General features: G+C 38.8%; 2 protein-coding genes across 2 annotated transcripts; both read left to right on the top strand.

Moving 5' to 3' along the window:
- Window positions 1–6,447: 6,447 nt before the first annotated feature.
- Window positions 6,448–7,446, top strand: LOC136978149 (uncharacterized). The gene has a single exon (XM_067273802.1). It carries the CDS (start codon window positions 6,448–6,450, stop codon window positions 7,444–7,446), a length of 999 nt encoding a protein of 332 aa, XP_067129903.1.
- Window positions 7,447–7,954: 508 nt separating this feature from the next.
- On the top strand, window positions 7,955–19,619 carry LOC136978148 (endothelial differentiation-related factor 1 homolog; the record flags this gene model as incomplete). The annotated part of the gene is made up of 3 exons (XM_067273801.1): window positions 7,955–8,032; window positions 19,338–19,389; window positions 19,459–19,619. Coding segments are annotated over exons 1-3 (291 nt in total), but the record flags the coding sequence as incomplete, so codon positions are not given.
- Between the last annotated feature and the right edge of the window lie 536 nt (window positions 19,620–20,155).

The raw sequence follows: 20,155 nt of genomic DNA, 5'->3' as shown, positions 1-20,155 counted from the left end.
TCGCAAATGGAGACGAAATGTCAGTTTAGTATCTACTTCGTGGCGTTTCTTATGCCAATGTGAACCTAACATAAGTGGCAGATGCAAACATTTTGCATATTGTATATATATAAAAGCATGTTTTGAAAATGTATATGGCGACTATTGGAAATGCTTTTAAACGCCCTCTGTCGGAAAAATCATTTTCTTATTCTTGTGCTGCCCTCTAGCTACAACTGACAATAATTCATTAAAAAAAAAATACATGGATATTGTATAAATCAAATAAGTGGAAAATAAGTAATGTCGTTTAAGATGATCCGTAAAAATAGTTTATCATTCTTTTTCTGGCAAAAATTTAAATTAAAAAAATCTACTTGATGAAAATTATTCGTTAAGGTCGCGTTTCTTTATGCAGAGCTACAGCAAAGCGTTTCTAAATGAAATGCTTTAATGTAGCGAACCGTTTGGCCGCGTTTCTTTATGCAGCGAGAGTGTAGCGAAAATGACGTCACGAGCAGCTATCGCTGCACGTCGCTGCATCATAGTTTAGAATAGAGTACCTAGATATTAGAGTAGCGACACACGAGTCATCGCCGCCATGTTCGGGCTACTGTCAAGACGTGGTCTCTGGGTTTACATGAAGGCCCATTATGGGTTCGGCCAAGCCCACAATGGGGCGACCGGGTGGTGAGGGACGGGGCCCGACATATCCGAACGGACCACTCCCCGAAAAATTCCTGGGGATTATTCGACCCGTTCGGATTCGATCCCGGGTCCCCCAGAGCGGTAGGCTGCCACCTTAACCGCTCGGCCATCCGGCCTGCATCATAGTTTAGAATATAGGTACTCTAGTTTTTTTTTTTTTTTTTTTTTTTTTAACTCTTTCCGCCCTGTGGGCACTAAGAGGGCCTCTTTTAGAAGGCCCATTATGGGTTCGGCCAGGCCCACAATGGGGCGACCGGGTGGTGAGGGACGGGGTCCGACATATCCGAACGGACCACCCCCGAAAAATTCCTGGGGATTTTCGACCCGTTCGGATTCGATCCCGGGTCCCCCAGAGCGGTAGGCTGCCACCTTCACCGCTCGGCCATCCGGCCGTCAGGTACTCTAGTTTAGAAACGCTTTCCGCTCGAGCGAAACATGGACGCCGTAATCAATTCTTTAATTCCTGTTACGGCCGAAAGTAGTGCTTTATTTAAATATTGTAGTTTTTTAACTAAACAGATATAAAGAATTGAGCATTTCTCTTTCCGAAAATGTGAACAAAGTAAACAGATAGGAGATATATAATTATATTTAAAACATAGTATTTTCTTATTCGTCAAATAACTTTCAGAGTCATTTTATAAAATGTAATTCTTCTTAATCTTTCCATAATATTTTTATCAACAGTCACTTCGACTTTTTTATTTTTACGGCATAATATCATACACACAAACGTCCATTTTGCTTTACACGTGTAGCGGACGTAAAAGCGCTGCTTTATCTTTGCTGCAGCGACCTCTTGCAACAAACGTTTAGAAACAGCGCTGCATTTAGAAACGGGTTTCAGAGTGTTCGCTGTAAAGCGCTTCTCGAGCGCTGCATTAATGAAACGCGGCCGGTTTAAACTATCTTTCTTTTAGCCTCCATCTTATCACTAATCACCACCACTGTCAATATCTAATAATACTGTCTGAACTCTTGCCATCCTACATTTACCTATTTTATTTGTCAACCTCTAACTCATCATCTTCTAATCATCTCTAAGTTATTATGTGCCTGTAAATATGTTGAATATGTTGTCTAAATAGTTGGAATTTCCTCTTTTTCCTCTAACAGCCTATACAGTATTTGAAATCCAAGAACTAAATCTAAGGATTTTTAACCTGTTCCTAACTTTTTTTTTTTTTGGTTCACATTTTCGGAAAGAGAAATGCTCAATTTTTTATATGTGTTTAGTTAAAAAACTACAATGTTTAAATAAAGCACTACTTTCGGCCGTAACAGGAATTAAAGAATTGATTACGGCGTCCATGTTTCGCTCGAGCGGAAAGCGTTTCTAAACTTGAGTACCTATATTCTAAACTATGATGCAGCGACGTGCAGCGATAGCTGCTCGTGACGTCATTTTCGCTACACTCTCGCTGCATAAAGAAACGCGGCCAAACGGTTCGTTACATTAGGCCACGGAGTTTCGGTTTCAGTTTCAATCGGATCGGACGCCTTTCTCTTGTCTCCGCTTTGGTTTCGGTTTCTTGCGCTTCCAGCCCGCTGACCTAGCACGCTTTCGACGGCCAGTAGAGTTAGTTTCCTTGCTTCCGTCCTCGTCCCCGCGACAGTCAGTGCAGGTAGGAGTTTTCTTTTCTTTTTCGGCTTTCGCTCAGCGTGGAGGTCTTGCAGGCCTCGGGAGAGGAGCCGACACCGCCGGCCGCGGTGCCGAGCCCCGTCCACGCTGATTTTCGGTTCTTTTCTCCGCTCTCAGAGCTGGACAAAGTCAAATCCATTCGTCCAGATTTTTCCCCGGACCACCTCTATACCGTCTTTTTGGAGGGACACGATCCCCTCCATCGCCTACGTCCGGCGGACTTGCACGCGACGCTCCAACCGCATTTCCCCCACCCAGACCTACTCACAGACGTCAGATACTCCCGAGGGGGATTTCTCATCCTGAAGACACGGGACTCCCACACCGCTGAGGCGGCTCTCCAAATCGACACCCTCGCCGGATCCCCTGTCCGCAGTCGTCAGGCCCCGGACTCAGCCCTCACGGCATACCTCCTCCGGGGGGTCGACCCCTCAATTACAGTACAGGAAATATACGAGGCCCTCACAGCGGCCAATCACCCGGTCATCGAAATTCGCCGTTTCACGCGAACTGAGGACACCACTACCCTCCCAAGTCCCACCGTCTACGTGTCGGTGGCCAGAGCTGCCCCGATCGACTACATGACAATATATTACCAGCGCTACCCATGCACGCGCTACATCCCCCGGCCGCGCATGTGTGGACGTTGTCTATCCTTCGGCCACTCCGCCCGTACTTGCCGGGGACGTCGCCGCTGTCCCAACTGCGGGGCTGACCACGACCCAGCCAACTGCTCCACTACAGACAGTGGGTGCATGCGCTGTGGGGGGAAACACAGCGTCGATTCCCCAAACTGCCCGATCTACCGCCATGAAGCACAACTTCTAAAATTCAGTGCCCTACAGCGCGTATCATACGCCGAGGCTAAGCGAACCCAACGCGGCCCCTCCCGCATCTTCGCCCAGGCGGCATCCGCCGACACCAAAACTGCGCGAGAGGTTGGTGGCCAGCCTCCTCGCCGGGACCGCGATACAACCGGTTCCACCAATGGCTTGCAGGGGGACCTAACGACCCTCCTACATCGAGTTAGCCAACTCGAGTCCACCGTGGAAGCTCTCCGAGCGGAGATTCGGAATCTCTGTCAAATCGCCTACCCACGATCACAAACGCCCATCTCGACATCGTCCCCACCTGAACGACCTCTAGGTCCGGAACAGGAAACGGCCACACCAATACCAAACAAACGCCCTTCCCTCACGGCGGAAACAACAGCAGACACACAGCGAAGCAAAAAGAAGAAAGGGACCAAACACAACCCACCAACCACAACAACGACGCCCGACACGGATGACCCATGGTCGGACATGGAATCCCAATCGACTCCAGGTCCATCCCATGCCCCTTCCCACGAGAACCTCAATGCGCCCACACCAGCTGAGTCTGCTAAACTCCGTCGCCGCCAACAAAAGACACAACACTCAAATGGCTAATTCTCCGAACTATCAACACACTCTCCGTATCGTACAATGGAATGCGCGGGGGGTTCGCTCAAAACGCGACCTCCTCCTAACCGCAGAGTGGTATCGCGATGCGGATATCATCATTATCCAGGAAACCTTCCTGACGCCAGATATCCCCTTTTCACTCCCGGGGTTCACTCTGTTTCGGGCAGACCGCACCTCGGCCCAGGGAGGCGGCCTACTTACAGCTATAGCCCACCGTTGGCCAGTCCGATACCGCTCGCAAAACCCCACCATCCAGGGCCTCGAATACCAAGAAGCACTGATCTACGTAACAGGGACGCCCCTCTCCGTCATCAACGTTTATGCCCTCACGGGGACCTTACCGAGGACATGCTAGATGCTCTCACACACAACCATCATCAGCCGCGCATCATCGGCGGAGACTGGAACGCACATCATCCCCTATGGGACGAAGAGTGCGGGCGCCCCGACGGGGCGGGCCGAGCCTTATCCAACTGGCTTATGACAGCCGATTTCAGTTGCCTTAATACAGGGGAACCCACCCATTTTCGCCAAGGTGGCGCCTCAGCCATTGACATAACCCTATGCTCACCAGATATTATGGGGACGATTGCCTGGAGCACCAGCGCCGATACACTCACCAGCGACCACGCTCCGGTGCTGCTTAATATGTCTATACCAGGCACCATCGGCACCCCGGCCGTTTCTCGGATACGCTGGCACACGAATTGGGACAAGTATGCTACCAAAATCAGCCAAAGCTGGACGGAGGGGGAGCCTCACCCCAACGACTACCACTCGCTGATCAATAAGATTCGCGCGGCGCTCACAGACTCTACCGAAGGTCGCGCAGCCCCTCCCAGGGGACTACCCCCTTGGTGGACCCCAGCATGCAGCCGCCTACGGGCCAAGAAACGCCGCGCCTTTAGGCAGGCCCGTCAGTTAGCATCGATCACTTGGTGGAATACCTACAAAAAACTGGGGGCCGAGCTTCGTCGCAAGGTCCGCCATTCCCGCCGCGAGTGGTGGAACAGCATATGTGCGTCCCCTCTCCTCTCACTCTACACTTTTTCGGATCTTCCGCCGGCTGCGAAGCCCACCTACAACAGCGGATACCCAGAACATCATCCAGTCCCCCACCACCCTCCTAACACCGCTTCATCAGGCGGAGGCACTGGCCGACTTTTTCGGGAGGAATCGCCCAATTGGAGCATTCGCTCCCCTCTCGGCACCCCACCAGCCCACAGCGATAAGCGACGACCGTCCTTTTCACATCCAGGAACTGGTCCGCGCACTCCGCCGGATTCGCAACACCACGCCCGGCCCGGACGGCATCAGCGCCCGAGCTTTAAGGGCGCTCCCGATCGCCGGCCTCCGCTCCCTTTTAGACCTCTTCAACGAGTTCTGGATTTCCGGGACTTGTCCCCAAGACTGGAAAACGGCTACAATCATCCCCATCGCAAAACCGGGCCGGCCCGCCACGAGCTGCGGCTCGTATAGGCCAATATCCCTGACGTCTCATCTCGCCAAGATCTTTGAACACCTTGTCTTGCACCGCCTCCAGGCGCACGCCATGCACACAAACCACTTCCACCCACACCATTTCGGCTTCTTACCCTATCGCGGCATCCAGGAAGCGCTGATCTCCATACATCACCACATTGCTGTAGCTCGGGCAAAGCGCCGTTGGACGTACCTGATCGCCTTCGATCTGGAGGGAGCATATGACTCTGTCTGCCACCATGGCCTTCTGGCAAAGTTGTCTTCCATGGGCGTCGGCGGCCGGACGTCGCGCTGGCTTTCCTCTTTCCTGCGCCAGCGCACTTTCCGGGTTCTCTGGAGAGGCGCGCTGTCCTCATTCCACACTCTTACGCAGGGCGTCCCGCAGGGCAGCGTTCTTGCGCCCTTCCTGTTCACCTGCTACATGGCTGACCTTTGGGAAGACTTCCCTCCGGGACGTCAGGGCAGTCCTATACGCGGACGACCTCTTTCTTATCGTAACTAGTACCAACCCCACTCAGGCCACCATCCACGCGCAAAACGCGCTTGACCATTTGACCCATTGGGCAGCCAGATGGAGCCTCTCCTCTCTGCGACAAAAAGCGCTGTCATGGACCTGTCACCCAAACATAACCGTCCGCCAATGGCGCTGACCCTGCCATCGGGGAGTATTCTCGCAACGCACCACCATACGTGTCCTAGGCATGCACTTTTCTCATTCGTTCACGTAGACGGCCCACGAGACCTTCACACGCACAAAACTGACCAGAGCGGGATTTTTTCCTAAAATTCTTCGCCTCCCGCCGTAACGGCGCTCGTACAGCTGAGCTCCTCAGGCTTCTCTTTACGGTTCTCAGTCCTATGGCGGAGTTCGGGGCGCCGCTTCTGGATGGCGCCCCGCCCACAGCCATAAATCGCATTGAGAAACCGCTCCACGCTGCATTACGAACGGCGCTGGGCGTGCCCAGGACGACCCCTCTCTTATCCCTCTACACAGAGACTGGTTATGTGCCGCTACGCACGAGGCTACGCCTCAGAACACTCTCCCATGCGGCGGCTCAAATTTCGAGGGGCAGTTTCAGCCCACTACATGACCTCTACCAAAACGCCTCAAGTTTGGACTTTTATCGTTGGCGCCGACACCAAGAACCATACGTACACCGGGTCATATCCCGTTACCGTCGGGAAGGCCAAATGACGTCACTTATTTATCGCCAGCGCTGTGTGCCACCAAGCACTGCCAGCGTCCATCCACACATCAGTCTAGACGACTACCACACTTCATCCACCGACCCTCCAGTCGTCACGAGCGTCTGTTTCCGGGAGACAGTCGCCGCAAAATGGCCGGGCTGGCTCTGTCTAGGCGCGGATGCATCCAAAACCAGTACGCGGACCGCCATTGGCGTTGTCTTTTCTAACACCAACAAAACAGAGGCCTGGTCCCTGCACAACTACTGTAGCGTCTTCGGGGCAGAAGCCCAGGGCATCCTGCGCGCAATCCACATCAGCGCCCCGCTTGCCAAACCCACCGTTATCTTTTCTGACAGCCGCTCGGTCATCCAAGCTATGGCCAACGTCTCATTCTCTTCACCACCCATCATCATCGATCTCGCGGCTCTCGTCTGCGCCCACACGGCGCCCATCATCATCGCTTGGACACCGGGCCATGCCAACATTCCAATTAACGAGGCGGCCGACAAAGCGGCCCGCCGCGACCCGTTCAGTGGATCCATCTGGAAACCCCTCACGCCACGGGACCTCACCCGGGCCATACGGGACACCACCATCGCCACCCTGACGGATGCCTGGTCAGCGGCGCTCCGCAGCAAAGGCCGGGACCACCTTCGTCCGTTCGCCCCCTGGAGCTACAGTTGCGCGTCGTCTCGCCACGCGGAGACGCTTTTGGCCCGGCTCCGGACCGAGACGGCCGCGCTAAATGCCTTCCTTCACTCACGACACCTTCACGACTCTCCGGGGTGCCCCCATTGTGGCGCGGCGGAAACAACTCTTCATTACTGGCTACACTGCCCTAAATATGCCTTAGCCCGCAAGGACCTAGGCAACACGATGACCCTTAACATGTCTCTGGTGCGCACGCTGACGCCTATCTACTGGCCGCCGGCCTCCATCACTCCTAGTCACCACGTGGCGGCGCTGGAGCGCTACATTAGCCTCACTGGTCGTTTCGCTTAGCAACTGGCAACGACGGTCGGAGAAAGAGCCGCAAAGGCTATAATCTCCATATCAAACAAACAAGCGAAAGGAAAGGAAAGGAAAGGAAAGGTTCGCTACATTAAAGCACTTCATTTAGAAACGCTTTGCTGTAGCTCTGCATAAAGAAACGCGACCTTAACGAATAATTTTCATCAAGTAGATTTTTTTAATTTAAATTTCTGCCAGAAAAAGAATGATAAATTATTTTTACGGATTATCTTAAACGACATTACTTATTTTCCACTTATTTGATTTATACAATATCCATGTTTTTTTTTTTTTTTTTTAATGAATTATTGTCAGTTGTAGCTAGAGGGCAGCACAAGAATAAGAAAATGATTTTTCCGACAGAGGGCGTTTAAAAGCATTTCCAATAGTCGCCATTTTCGTTGTTTACTTCGTTAAAATTTTCTAATCTGAAAAATTTTGTCTTTGAAATCGACCAATACATAAATTAAAATATTAAAGACAAACTTAATTACTTAAAATGTCGGAGTCTGATTGGGATACGGTGACTTATTTACGAAAAAAGCCACCAAAAGCCAGCCAGTTACGTACACAGCAGGTGAGTATTAGGCTTAAGTCCATGATATTTCATCATAAATGTATTTTATACATTGATTTTCAGCTGAAACGGTAATATTTAAGACATTGTACAATTATATAATTAATGGCGTACAATATCTTTCATGTTTAAGTAATTTAATTATTTTTGCAATATGTTCTATTCTGTTCAAATAAATAATTAAACTTGTTTCTGTAATTTCATCTTGTTTAAGTGAGATATTTACATTTAAAAAAGTTAATTTGTTTATACTATTTAAATTTATGTAATATGGAATTAATATAAATTATGACAGCAGATTTGAAGAACCACACTATTGAAGGATTACATCTGCATAATTTTATCATTTTTTGTAACCTTCTGTACACTTGACACTGTCTGCAGCTGAAATTACACTTCATATCATTTAACATGATTATTCTTTTACATTCTTACATTTTGGTTTCGATAGTGATTTTCTTTTCATTATAGTGATGACAGATTTGGAGCTTTTACTTAATATGAAAATGGTATGTAAATATATCATATATTATCTTTAATACATTATCTGTATGTTTTGTTTTTCAAATATCGGAGTTCTGAGAATACAGGCATTCCTTACGTAATGACTGAGTTCTGTTGCTATGACTAGGTCATTGAGCAAATTAGTTGATAAATAAGAAGCTTAATTGTTTTAATTATTCTTGATAAAGAAATGATCGAAAGAAAACTCTATCTTGATAATTTTGCTTTAGTGTGCATCTTTTACATATTACAGAACATAAAAATACAATCAGCAAAAATTATTAAAATGTTGTACTGTGCCAAAAAAAAATCACTTAGATTAATATTTTAGTTGTTAAAGGGTTGAAGCCAAACTGGTTCCAGGTCATCAGTATCGTCGTTGGAGTTATCGGGAGCTGTAGAGGACTATGGCAAGGGAGATAACTACAAAGAAATAGAAGTACTTGTAGGGGTAGGAGTCCTGGATGTAGCTTTTGAGGAGAATCTCATTAGTGTGGTCTGTTTTGTAAGTTTTCTTTTGTTCTTCATAAATTTTATGACAGTATCATAAAAGTTTATTCATTGCCATTCCACTTTTGTGAACTATTCAACATTCAGATCCATATAGTTCCCTGTAGTTCTAATAAAGACACATTTGATTCTGAGAACACACCAGCTAACATTCTTTCCTCTTCTTCCTCTTCCAAGCACTGCTACACTTCCAACTCTGTTGTCCTTCCTTTGATTCTTGATGCTTCCTCCAGATGAAGTCATGCTTTTTCTTTTTGCCAACATCTTGTACTATGGAATGCACAATAAAGTACAAATATATAAATAAAATATGTGGTCTTGGAGATTGTGAACACTTTGTGTAATAAATACTGACCGACTATGGGAACGAGACTTAAGATTACAAGGGAATACCCTAGACTCAGACAAAGAAAGGGGATTTCCCTTGTTGGAGGAGAACTGGTTGTAAGTCTGCATGAGGATTGACTGTATATTTTTTAAATATTTCAAATAATATATAAAAATTTGTTATAAAAGTTAAAATTTTTATTTTTGAGATATAATTACATTATGCAATTGGTTAGTTTTTATTCTAAAATCTGTTCTGTAATTGACTCCATTAATTAGTCTTGCCCAAAAACAAGTGTTTTAAGGATTATATAAGGAAAACTCAGTAAATATAATATTGTAGTAATTGCCATTATAATTAGGATGTAAGGAAGTTTGCTAATCTGTGAACCAAAATGATTTTTCTGCATGTCTTGAGTAGTAATTATGACAACAGGGCTACATCTGTACTTGGCAACATGATTTCAAAATGACCATAGCACTTTCAAATTACACTACTAAGGAGAAGCTTAGTGGCATTCATTTTTTTTTTTTTTTTTTTTTTTTTTTTTTTTGAATGCTGAGAAAGTGAAACCAGCATAAATTTATCACAGTATGGTAAGAACTATTTTAATGTAAGTAACTTAGCAGTGTATCAGTGGGTACAAAGATTCAAGAATGGGAGGTAGAATGTGATCAATGACATATTCTGAATGTCCAACCATTATGACAACTAATAATGTAAGAAACAAATGATTCCAGAATCTTTAGTATAGAATCACAACTGACAATACTTCTAAAGAGTTTAACATGAGTCACAGATCAGCCTACCACATTGTGTGTAATGAGATGGGATACCATGAGATTTCCAGATGAGTTCAGATTATTTATTGATTTTCCCTTGTACATACATATGTTTGTCTCCTATAATTCTTTTTAGTATTTATTTCTGTATTTAGTTTAGTTACTTTTTAAATGGAAAATTTTTCTAGCAAAATTCTAAATAATTTAGTTCCAAAGTTTTTTATGTATATTGTGATAGTCATTGGCATAAATTGTTTCATACAATGTAATGCTCATTGGAACATAATTTATTTATGTAATATTAAAATAATGATTCAAAAAAATAGACTATTTCTTATTTAGAATTTATTCTTGATTGTTGTCATTTTTTTATTGAATTTATTTTTTTATATAGATTATATATATTGTTTAACAGAAAGTTTTATGCAAACGACCTTGATTTTAATGTTATAAAAAGAAAATATTTTCTAAAATTAAAGTGCAGAACAATATATTAGAGTATTTTTAAAACTACTATTCCAAAGTTTTCAGAATTCATTTGATAGTATAAAATTGAAGATTTACCTCTAAATCTTCTGAAGATCAACAAAATATATTAAAATGAAACTTTTTATATTTTGTGAAATGAGTTTGGCAGGGTTTTATTTTTTTTACAAAAATTTTTAAAACAAAAATAAAAACGTAGTTAGAAATATTTTTCTGTATAAATCCTTTTTGCACTTAACTTTAGACTTTACATATTTAAAATTAATTGAATTTTTCTAAAATATTGAAACTTTTGTATTTTTCACTCTGTTTACTCTAATTTCTAATAAACATTTTTTACTGAAGTGGATTGGAATTTTGAGGAAAGCAATAATAATGTTTATTATAATTGCGTTTAAATTAGTAATTTTGCATTTGCCATTTCTGAGTTAGAGTAATGGTTCATCATAGGTAAAGAACACTTAAAATGTCACATGAAACATAAATGTGAAACCATAGCTTATTATTAATTTGTATTATGTAAAAACTTTTTAATTATGGTTACTTTTAAAATTTCTACAATTTTGAAATTAAGCATTTTCAAACCTATGTTTATATGGATTTTTTCATTTTTATGACTTATAGAACATTCTGTTAAAGTTTGTAGACTTTCAAAAATATTCTGCATAAACAGATTACATTCTTCACCACAAACTTAGATATTCAGTATGTCTGTTTATAGCTCATCTGCTCTGTAAAATGATTCAGAATACATCTTTTTTAATGTTAATATGTTATCATAATAAGAAATTTTCTTCACATATAATTTAATTTAATATAATTTTTTAATTAGATGTTTGAAAATACATTGTGTAATTTGTTAATTTGCATCAAGTAAGAAGATAAAAGCAAGTTTAGGTTCATTTTAACAAATACTAATCACAATTATTATATAATAAAAATAATTGCAAATATTTTAATCTTGACTAATATAATATATTATGAAGCAAATGATAAGACTATAAACAACATTACATAGTAATAAGTTATTCAAATCATGAATAAAACCCTTCAGTTTATTACTTCCATTGGATTTCATTTTTATTAAAACATGATTATAAAAATATTTTCTTCTAAAGAACTTTTGGCACTTATGTCACTAATGGGTAACAAAGTAAACATGTATAGCACAAATGTTACACATGCCCCATGATGCAAAGATGAATGTCATGTGATCACTTAACTTGTATGTTAATTGAACTTGCTTAATTGATTTCAAAAATTGAATAACTCCCTTTTTATTGAATGAAAAAGTGTAATGGAAACTTCCAAATTTAATTTTGGAAATTTTTTATAAATAATTTGATCATTTGTATTCATTTAGAGATTTGAAAAAAGGGCTGTACTATAGATTATCACCTACGGAATTTCAGGACTTTGAATATATATTTGAACTCGGGACCGAGACGGTACCCTACTTCTGGACTGGAGACGAAAAATAAGAAAGTCATCATAGTTTTTAAGTTATCATACTTTTTTAATGCTATCATGCAGACGGCACTGTAGTTGCTAGTACTGTCATCTTGTGGTAAAGTCTGCAAACCATGACATCGGACTACGGTCATCTCCTGGAGGGATAGGTTAGTTTTGTTGGACAAGTAGTGAAAGCGGCACATAGTACTAGCCGATAGCGAGCGCGTTGGTGGCTGAGGGGCCGTAGACCCCGAGATTGAGGAGCACTAGGATGTGCGAAAAGGACTTAACTCCAATTGCAGATGATCAGTGTGCTCATTTTTAAATTTTTTATTGTTATTATTTTATTGTTCTTTGTTTCTTTTGTTGGTTTGTTAATATGTATATAAGTACAGGTAACCCCTGTATAACATGGCACTTCTATAGCACGGATTCACTCTAACACGATTCGAGAATTGGGTAAAACCCTTGTACAACATGAAATGTAATAAATTTTTACATATTTAAGTACTAATAGTTCACAAAAATAATGATTTTCGTGAACTATTAGTACTTAACTAATGTAAATTTTTTTTTCTTGCCTTCTGTTGATACACATGGTCTTTCTCAAAACTTGTTTCCGTGTTGCCAGATCTCGACGCTTCTGCTTTTGATGTTGCCAGATGTTTTTTCCTTATTCCATACTTGCTTTATTCTTCATAAGTGCTTAGCACCATATAAGGAAATTTATAAAGATCTTTTAACTAAAAGCAAGCAATCTTTGTAAAATAGGGCTGGCGGAAATACAGTATTAAAACGTAAAAACACGTAAACAGATAATAAAAATATCTTCTTTACTTGCCATGTCCAATCACCAGGGACTAACTATTCTCCACAGCAGAGACGACCTTTCTTTAGAGGCTACGCCTCTGCCAAATTATGTAAAACAGTCTAAAAGCAAGCAATCTAAAATTACATACTTTTTGCAAAAGGTAAAGCATGGATCTGAAGATAATGCAGAAAAATGCTCAGAGGATAAGGATAACTTGCCAAAAAGAAAATGCCCTCGGTTAAAAGTGCTTAGTGAGGACAAAGAAAACATTGTTTAATTTATATTAATACGTATCACTTAAGAAAATTTTAATAAAGATATTTATCTTAATTATGAAAATATAATAGCATGTTTTTTAATTTTTGGAACCTAACCCCCCTTTTTGTACTAGTTCTTTGTTTCGTATAACATGGATTCGCAAAACACGGCAGTTTTTTGGAACGTAACTCCCGTGTTATACGGGGGTTACCTGTACATCACATATTTCCTTTTGTAAATCTGTAACATCAAATGTTTATCTTGAATATGTAACCTTTATGTACTATTTCCTTGGTTATGCCTAGCGGTGCCAAGGCATTGATCAATAAAGAGTTTTAAAAAGTGAAGTGATCAGTGTGCTCGTGGATCAACATCTGCTTCTGTTTAAGGTATATATGGCCGACTTGCCGGACTGTCTGTTAAACACGCGATAGGCTTGTCTTTTTAAAAGAATACCAAGATTAAAAATAATACGCTACTGAACAACACGGAACACGACAGATATAGCGCATGCGCGATGGTCATCACACATTCCAACTGTCATCATTCGAATTTGTTCTTAAAAATTTCGAAACGGCGTTTTAAAAAAAAAAAAACAGAATCCAGCGGTCTTAACCTGAAGAAGGACACGGAAGGCGTTTAGAAAACGTTTGTTTATTTGAACTGATTATTTTCACACCGGTCACAGGCACAAGTAAGTTGTAATTATATAATAAATAATAACAAATAAACAGAAGTTACTGAGAGTGAAACTGAAATACATCTGCAAATGATGATGATTGGCATGATATTACAGAAAATAAAGATATGCTATTGTGAGAATTGGGATTTATTAAATTAATTTTTATGAGAAATTACATTATTTCTTAAATATTGTTTACGAAAAGGGAAGTTACATTCATCGTTTTTCAAGAAAAGGGAAATCAACTTCCTTTCCGACAAGACTTTATCTACAATTCTGACCACCATCTGCATATTTACTCCCTCTGCATGTCACTGTACATCCCATTAGCACTCTGAAATCGAGATTTGCTATTGGTCAGAATTCGGGATAAAAAGAGCGAATTTCCCGCCATTTGGAGCAGTTCACAAAAAGTATATAGACGACACGCAGTTCAACAGCATTGATATGTCCATAGAAGACGGTCGTCTGCCATAAGAATCTCTCGTCCACATATTTAACTTGTGTGCTATAAGTTCCTGCCAAGATCTTCATCCTCCTCACTGAACCTCCACCACAGTTTGTCCCACCGCATCAACACTTTGTCACCAGCAAAGAGTCTATGCAAGTCATACAAGTTGAGGTAGTATGTTTTGATATCGGTAAACTCTCTTTCTCTCTCTCACGAATAAGTTAAGGTTTAATATTCTCTCAGTATATATTTGTGTTTTATTGGTTTGTTTTTATTAAATCTTGTTTGTTAATAATAGTCTCGTTTCTGAATTCAGTGCCATGCTAAAATCTTATTAGTTACCTATGGTCCCTCTCACTCGAAAGAATTATCTAAATACTCATTGGCATGCCTTACACTATATGTAGGCTGGTGTCAAGAATCCTGACAAGGCCAAGATTCTACAATCTTGTTGTCTTTCTTAATTTTAATATAATATTTATCCTAGACCATGAGCGAATCCCAAAGATTCGATGACTAGAAGGTACTGCCCCTTTGAAAGTCGTATTCTCACGCTATACTAAATAGTTGCCAGATACTCATACTTATATGCAATTTTTGGATCCAAAAAATTTCTTGGAATGAAAAGGATTGTCTATTTAAAGTAATGTAATGTTACCTAATAGTTATTCATATAAAATAGTGATTGATGTTATGAAAAATTACTTATTAAAGAGTGTATAAAAACTGTGTAATAAAAACATTAACAGTACTTTTTGGTTAACGAGATGCCAGAAGTCCATCGCAAAAGACTATTGCATTTAAAAATTTAACCCGCGCCACTGTGCCAGCTTTGAGTAGCCCACATGACTGGGAGTATTTGATGTTATATAATTTTAGACGGTGTGGGGGTTTGCCCCCACACAGGCACTGAGGCACATATCTGCATGCTTTGCATGTAGAATATGCGGTAGACTGATACATGTTAAAAACTGACCTTCGAAGACAAATATCATGTGAAGGGTCAACAATTCTGGGGTGGTATGAAACTCCTCATTCAGAGTTTAATTCTTACCCATTGCTGTACATATCAACTGGTGTCCCATTAACCAAAAAGTCTTACATTAACAATAAAAATTATTCTCTGCAATATATTACTTGGTGTTTTAAAGCAACAAAAATCTTTATAAATCTTTAATGTACTGATAATTGTTAACATAAATGACAACTATAAAAATTTACTGCATAAGAACAGCTGTTAATGCAATATTTTAAAAATTTATTGTTTTTCAAATTTTAAGATTTTGTGCAATGAAAATTTTATCTTTAACAAAAAAAAGAAAAAAATATGTACATACTAATGCATATTTATATAATATAAAGTAAATTATAATTGTCAAGAGAAATAGAGAACAGGTTATTAAAAATATACAGTTCAAGAACAGATGATATTACCATATTTATTTGATTATAAGCTGACTCCAGAAAATTGGAAACAAAAATAAATAGAAAATGAGAATTTATTAATCAGGCCTGAGGAATAAATTTTACACCATTTAATTGTTCAGTTGCTGACATTGGATGACTCAGATTCATCTTCACTTGATACTGATTCTAAGCCAAGGGACATTTTTTGAACCATGAAAAATTAAAGAAAAAGTTGGCATGCAATCCAGTAAATATGGTTGTTAAACTTCAAAAAATCTGAAACTGTATCATTTGATTCCTTTTTTATTTAAAAAATTCGATAACTAAACCATTCAAAAGAGCAATATTTTGATGTGAATGAATAGAAAAAAAATCAACAAATTTGTGAATTTTTTCTAGCTCCTATATTAATTTAAATAGTTAAATAAATAGAGTTATAAATGGAAGGATACTTTCAAAAATGCAAAAGTTGCTTATTTCTGTATTCTGAAATTGAGATGCTTGTTACATCCTAAAATAAACTAATAATCTAAAACATTGGGTAAAGTTAATGATTTTTGTTTCCCAACTTTTCAATATTACTAAAATAAAATACTATTTGCAAAGAAGTAATCAAACTTAATTATAATACTGTAGTTGCTTTATTTAAGTCTAAATCATTTCAGTATATTTAAAATATCTATTATTTTAGTTACTTATTATGACATGTACAGAACTTTTAAAATCAAACTGTATATGATACTTTGTTTGTTGATATTAAATGCATAATTTAAGAAGATATCTTTAAGTATAAAAGTGAAGATAGCTGTAGATTGAAAATATTTCTTTTAATAAATTTTTAATAGTAAATATGTGATATACTGTACTGTAGTTTAAATTTTAAAGAAATAAACTTAGTTTAATTGATTGTCATCTGTTGTTTAAACAATCCAAACCACATGAAATTTTATTTTGAAATTCAATAAGAATTTTTTTCGTATTTAAAAAAAACACTGATGTTTTCATTCATTTTTAATGGTCACTTTCAGATTCTGAAACAAAATGAATTTAAAACAATTGCAATGGGATATAAGCATTTGGTAGTAGAAATCAAATTTAAATATTTAATCATTGATATAAATAAAGGTAAATCAACAAGAAGTAATATATAAATACAAAATTAAAAGTCCAAGCATTAGAAGCATGTATATTTCTGTTTTAATTGCAGAAATATAAAGTGCTTTCTAACATACTTTCAAATAATTTTTTAGACTTTTAATTTTATTTTTGTATCATTTACTGTTAATTATGCTAATAGTTAAATATTTATTTATAATCTGTAGTATTACTACATTTCATTACATTTGTATTTTGAGGGTTTTTTTGAACTAGAATCTGAGATGGCCACTAAAGATTGGTAAAAACTTTATGAAACTCAGTAAGAATTCTTTGTAAAAAGATTTTTCTGTTTTAAATTGAAATGAACTTTATTTTTCACTATGCATTTATAAATTAGTTTGTCATCACTACAGATAAAGTTTATTGAAAGTTGTTGTATCTTAATAATTATAAATTATTTAGTTGTGAAACTTATTGTCTTTAAAATACATAATGAAAATTAATTTTATACATACAATTTTACTGAAATTATATATTGTTAGAACAGTGTATATATTAGATTCTCAGTGATATAGACTCTTCAAACTCATTCTTTAATTGTTTGTAGTAAACTTTTCAAAAAAACAAAATTATACAAGGGTTGGAAAATATATTATAATCACTGATTAATTACATGAAACAGAACAGAAATACAGCTGTTCATAGTTTATAATTCTTTGGTGAATCACCTGCACTTTAAACCACCCATTTTCATGGATGGGAAGTTGGTCATTGCCATTAGCAATCCACTTCTTGTCGATAGTTGCTATGGAACAGTCTATAATGTCCTGTATAATGTCCTGGATGGTCTTTAAATTAATTCTACATCATAGGGAATAAATCAAAATTGCATGCACTCATGTCTGGAAAGAATGCAGGGTGATCCAACACTTCCCAACCACATTTATCGAGCAGATCCTTCACTATGGTTGACACATGGCAATGGACATTGTCATGGAAAATGATGGGGGGGATTCTTCAGGAAGTGGTGTAGTTTCTTATGCAGTACTGGTCATAGATGGTGTTTCAAAAAAATGGGTGTAGCAATGTGCATTCAGATTGCCCTGGTGGCACTTTATGCATTAGGATAATACTTTCACAATCATACATGGCAGTGTTCATAGCCTTGGTATTAGTAGGTTCTGCTAGAATTTCTTTCGTAATGGGAAGTTGTAATGTCATCATTCAGTGGACTGGCATTTCAATTGCAGTTTATAGGATTGAGCTCATGTTTCACATACCATAATTACAGTATAACTACATCAGCTCTTTACACTGATAACTCTTTAAATGGAGACATGCCACCTCATAATGCTGCAATTTCTAGATTTCATTCAAAGTATTTCAAAGTAATGGAAGCCAACAAAATGTAATTTTTTGCATTCACAATTTATCCCTCAGAATGTACAGGATGGTGGTGTGATACAAATTGTTCTCACAACCTAGGTCATGAATTGGCCACCTGTGATCATTCTCTAACAATGTGGTCATGGCTTTCAGGGTATTTTCTATATTTGGCAGTTTGTTTTGTTGTAATATTGTGGGGATTCCTAGGCTAATGTTCATCATCTGCTTTTTGATGACTGTCTCTGAATGCTTTTACCTACTTGATGGTACTGTACCGTAAAGTAGATGCTCCAAAAACTTTTACAAGCGACTGAACACTGTTTTGCTAGGAATTCCCTTGCAATCTCAATTTCCAGCCAAAATCACCACTACAAGTTAGAAAACATCATTTTAGACTGGTCTGCCTTGCACATGTCTCTTCCTGTTTGATACTGCACATGTCCAGTCCAACAATAAATGAAACCATCCTGTCAATGGGTAGGTAGGGAACCAATCTTAAATACAGGTAACCCCGTATAACACGGGAGTTACATTCCAAAAAATTGCCTTGTTATGCGAATCCGTGTTATACGAAACAAAGAACTAGTGCGAAAAGGGGGGTTAGGTTCCAAAAATTAAAAATATGCCGTTAAATCCTTCTTTAAATCGGATTTATTATTCACAAGTTGAAATGCCGGATGCAGGCAGGCATCTCAGCATGAGCATCATCAGCTGGTAACAGTTTTTATACATTTCATGTTGTACTCTATGAGTGTTTTACCTAATTCCCGAACCGTGTTAGAGTGAATCCATGCTATAGAAGTGCCGTGTTATACGGGGGTTACCTGTACAGCATAATAGTCATAATTGTCAAGGTCTTTGTTTTTGCTTTATAAATGTGTCTCATTATTTATTTTGCATCCCCTGTATATATGCAGTAATATATTTAGCAGCTTTGAATTTTGAGACCATTCTATGTATTTTAAAAGATTTTTCTACTTGAATTAGAGAATATATCACAAGATATTTCCAACTTTTTAAGAAGACTGTGTTTATTATAATTGCCTTTAATTTTATTTCTCTAAACTATTTAAAAGATTATATAAAAATTATTATTCCTATATCACTTTTATTTAAATTTTCTTAATGAAATGATTATTTACTTTTTCAGGCTATTAATGCAGCACAAAGACAAGGGTTGGCCATTGAAACTACTAAAAAATGTATGGTTTTGTCTTTTATAATTAAACAATTATTACAATTATATATAAGAAACTATCTTTAATTCATAGATAATGCAGCTACAAATAAACAACATCAAACAAGTATGAATACTGCAAAGCTAGACAGAGAAACAGAACAGCTCCATCATGATACTGTTGGATTGGAAATTGGGAGATTGATTCAGCAAGGACGGCAAAAAAAAAATCTAACACAGAAAGAGTTGGCTACGGTTAGTTTTAATAAATTTACTCTTAATTAATTTACTTATATACTAAAACCTGTGTAAATTGGAATTGCACGGTACTGAGCATTCAGTTTAGTGGGTTTCTGTTTTTGAACAGGTTTTTAGTGGTTTTTTTTTATCTATGACTACGCCAGATAAATGTCACACAGCTATGTTTCTTTTTTATAGTAAAATCACTATCACATACATAAAATTTTTATTATTAGTCTTAATCCAAAGTGATTTCAACTAAAGATGTGCACATTCAAATGCAAGAATTTAGAAATATCCAATTTCAAAAATTTCTCCAAGAACTTGTGCTAGTATTTGAATACTTCTTGGATGTGGAACTTAGCTTGCTTAACAGCAAACAAGCCTATTTCAGTTCAAAAACTAGTGTCTTGCTCTGCTGTCAAAAATTCTAATTGCATTACAGTAATATATATATAGACCATGTTATTTAGAAACAATCCTCATACCAGTACATGTAAAATCAAATATATCTTCTTAAGCCTTTAAGTTTCCTGTACCCAAGATGAAAA

Source organism: Centruroides vittatus, unplaced genomic scaffold (genome assembly GCF_030686945.1).
Source record: "Centruroides vittatus isolate TY-2023 unplaced genomic scaffold, ASM3068694v2 contig_5, whole genome shotgun sequence".
NCBI lineage: Eukaryota > Metazoa > Arthropoda > Arachnida > Scorpiones > Buthidae > Centruroides > Centruroides vittatus.
The sequence above is the reverse complement of the archived record's forward strand: the minus strand, read 5'-3'. Positions and strand labels throughout refer to the sequence as shown.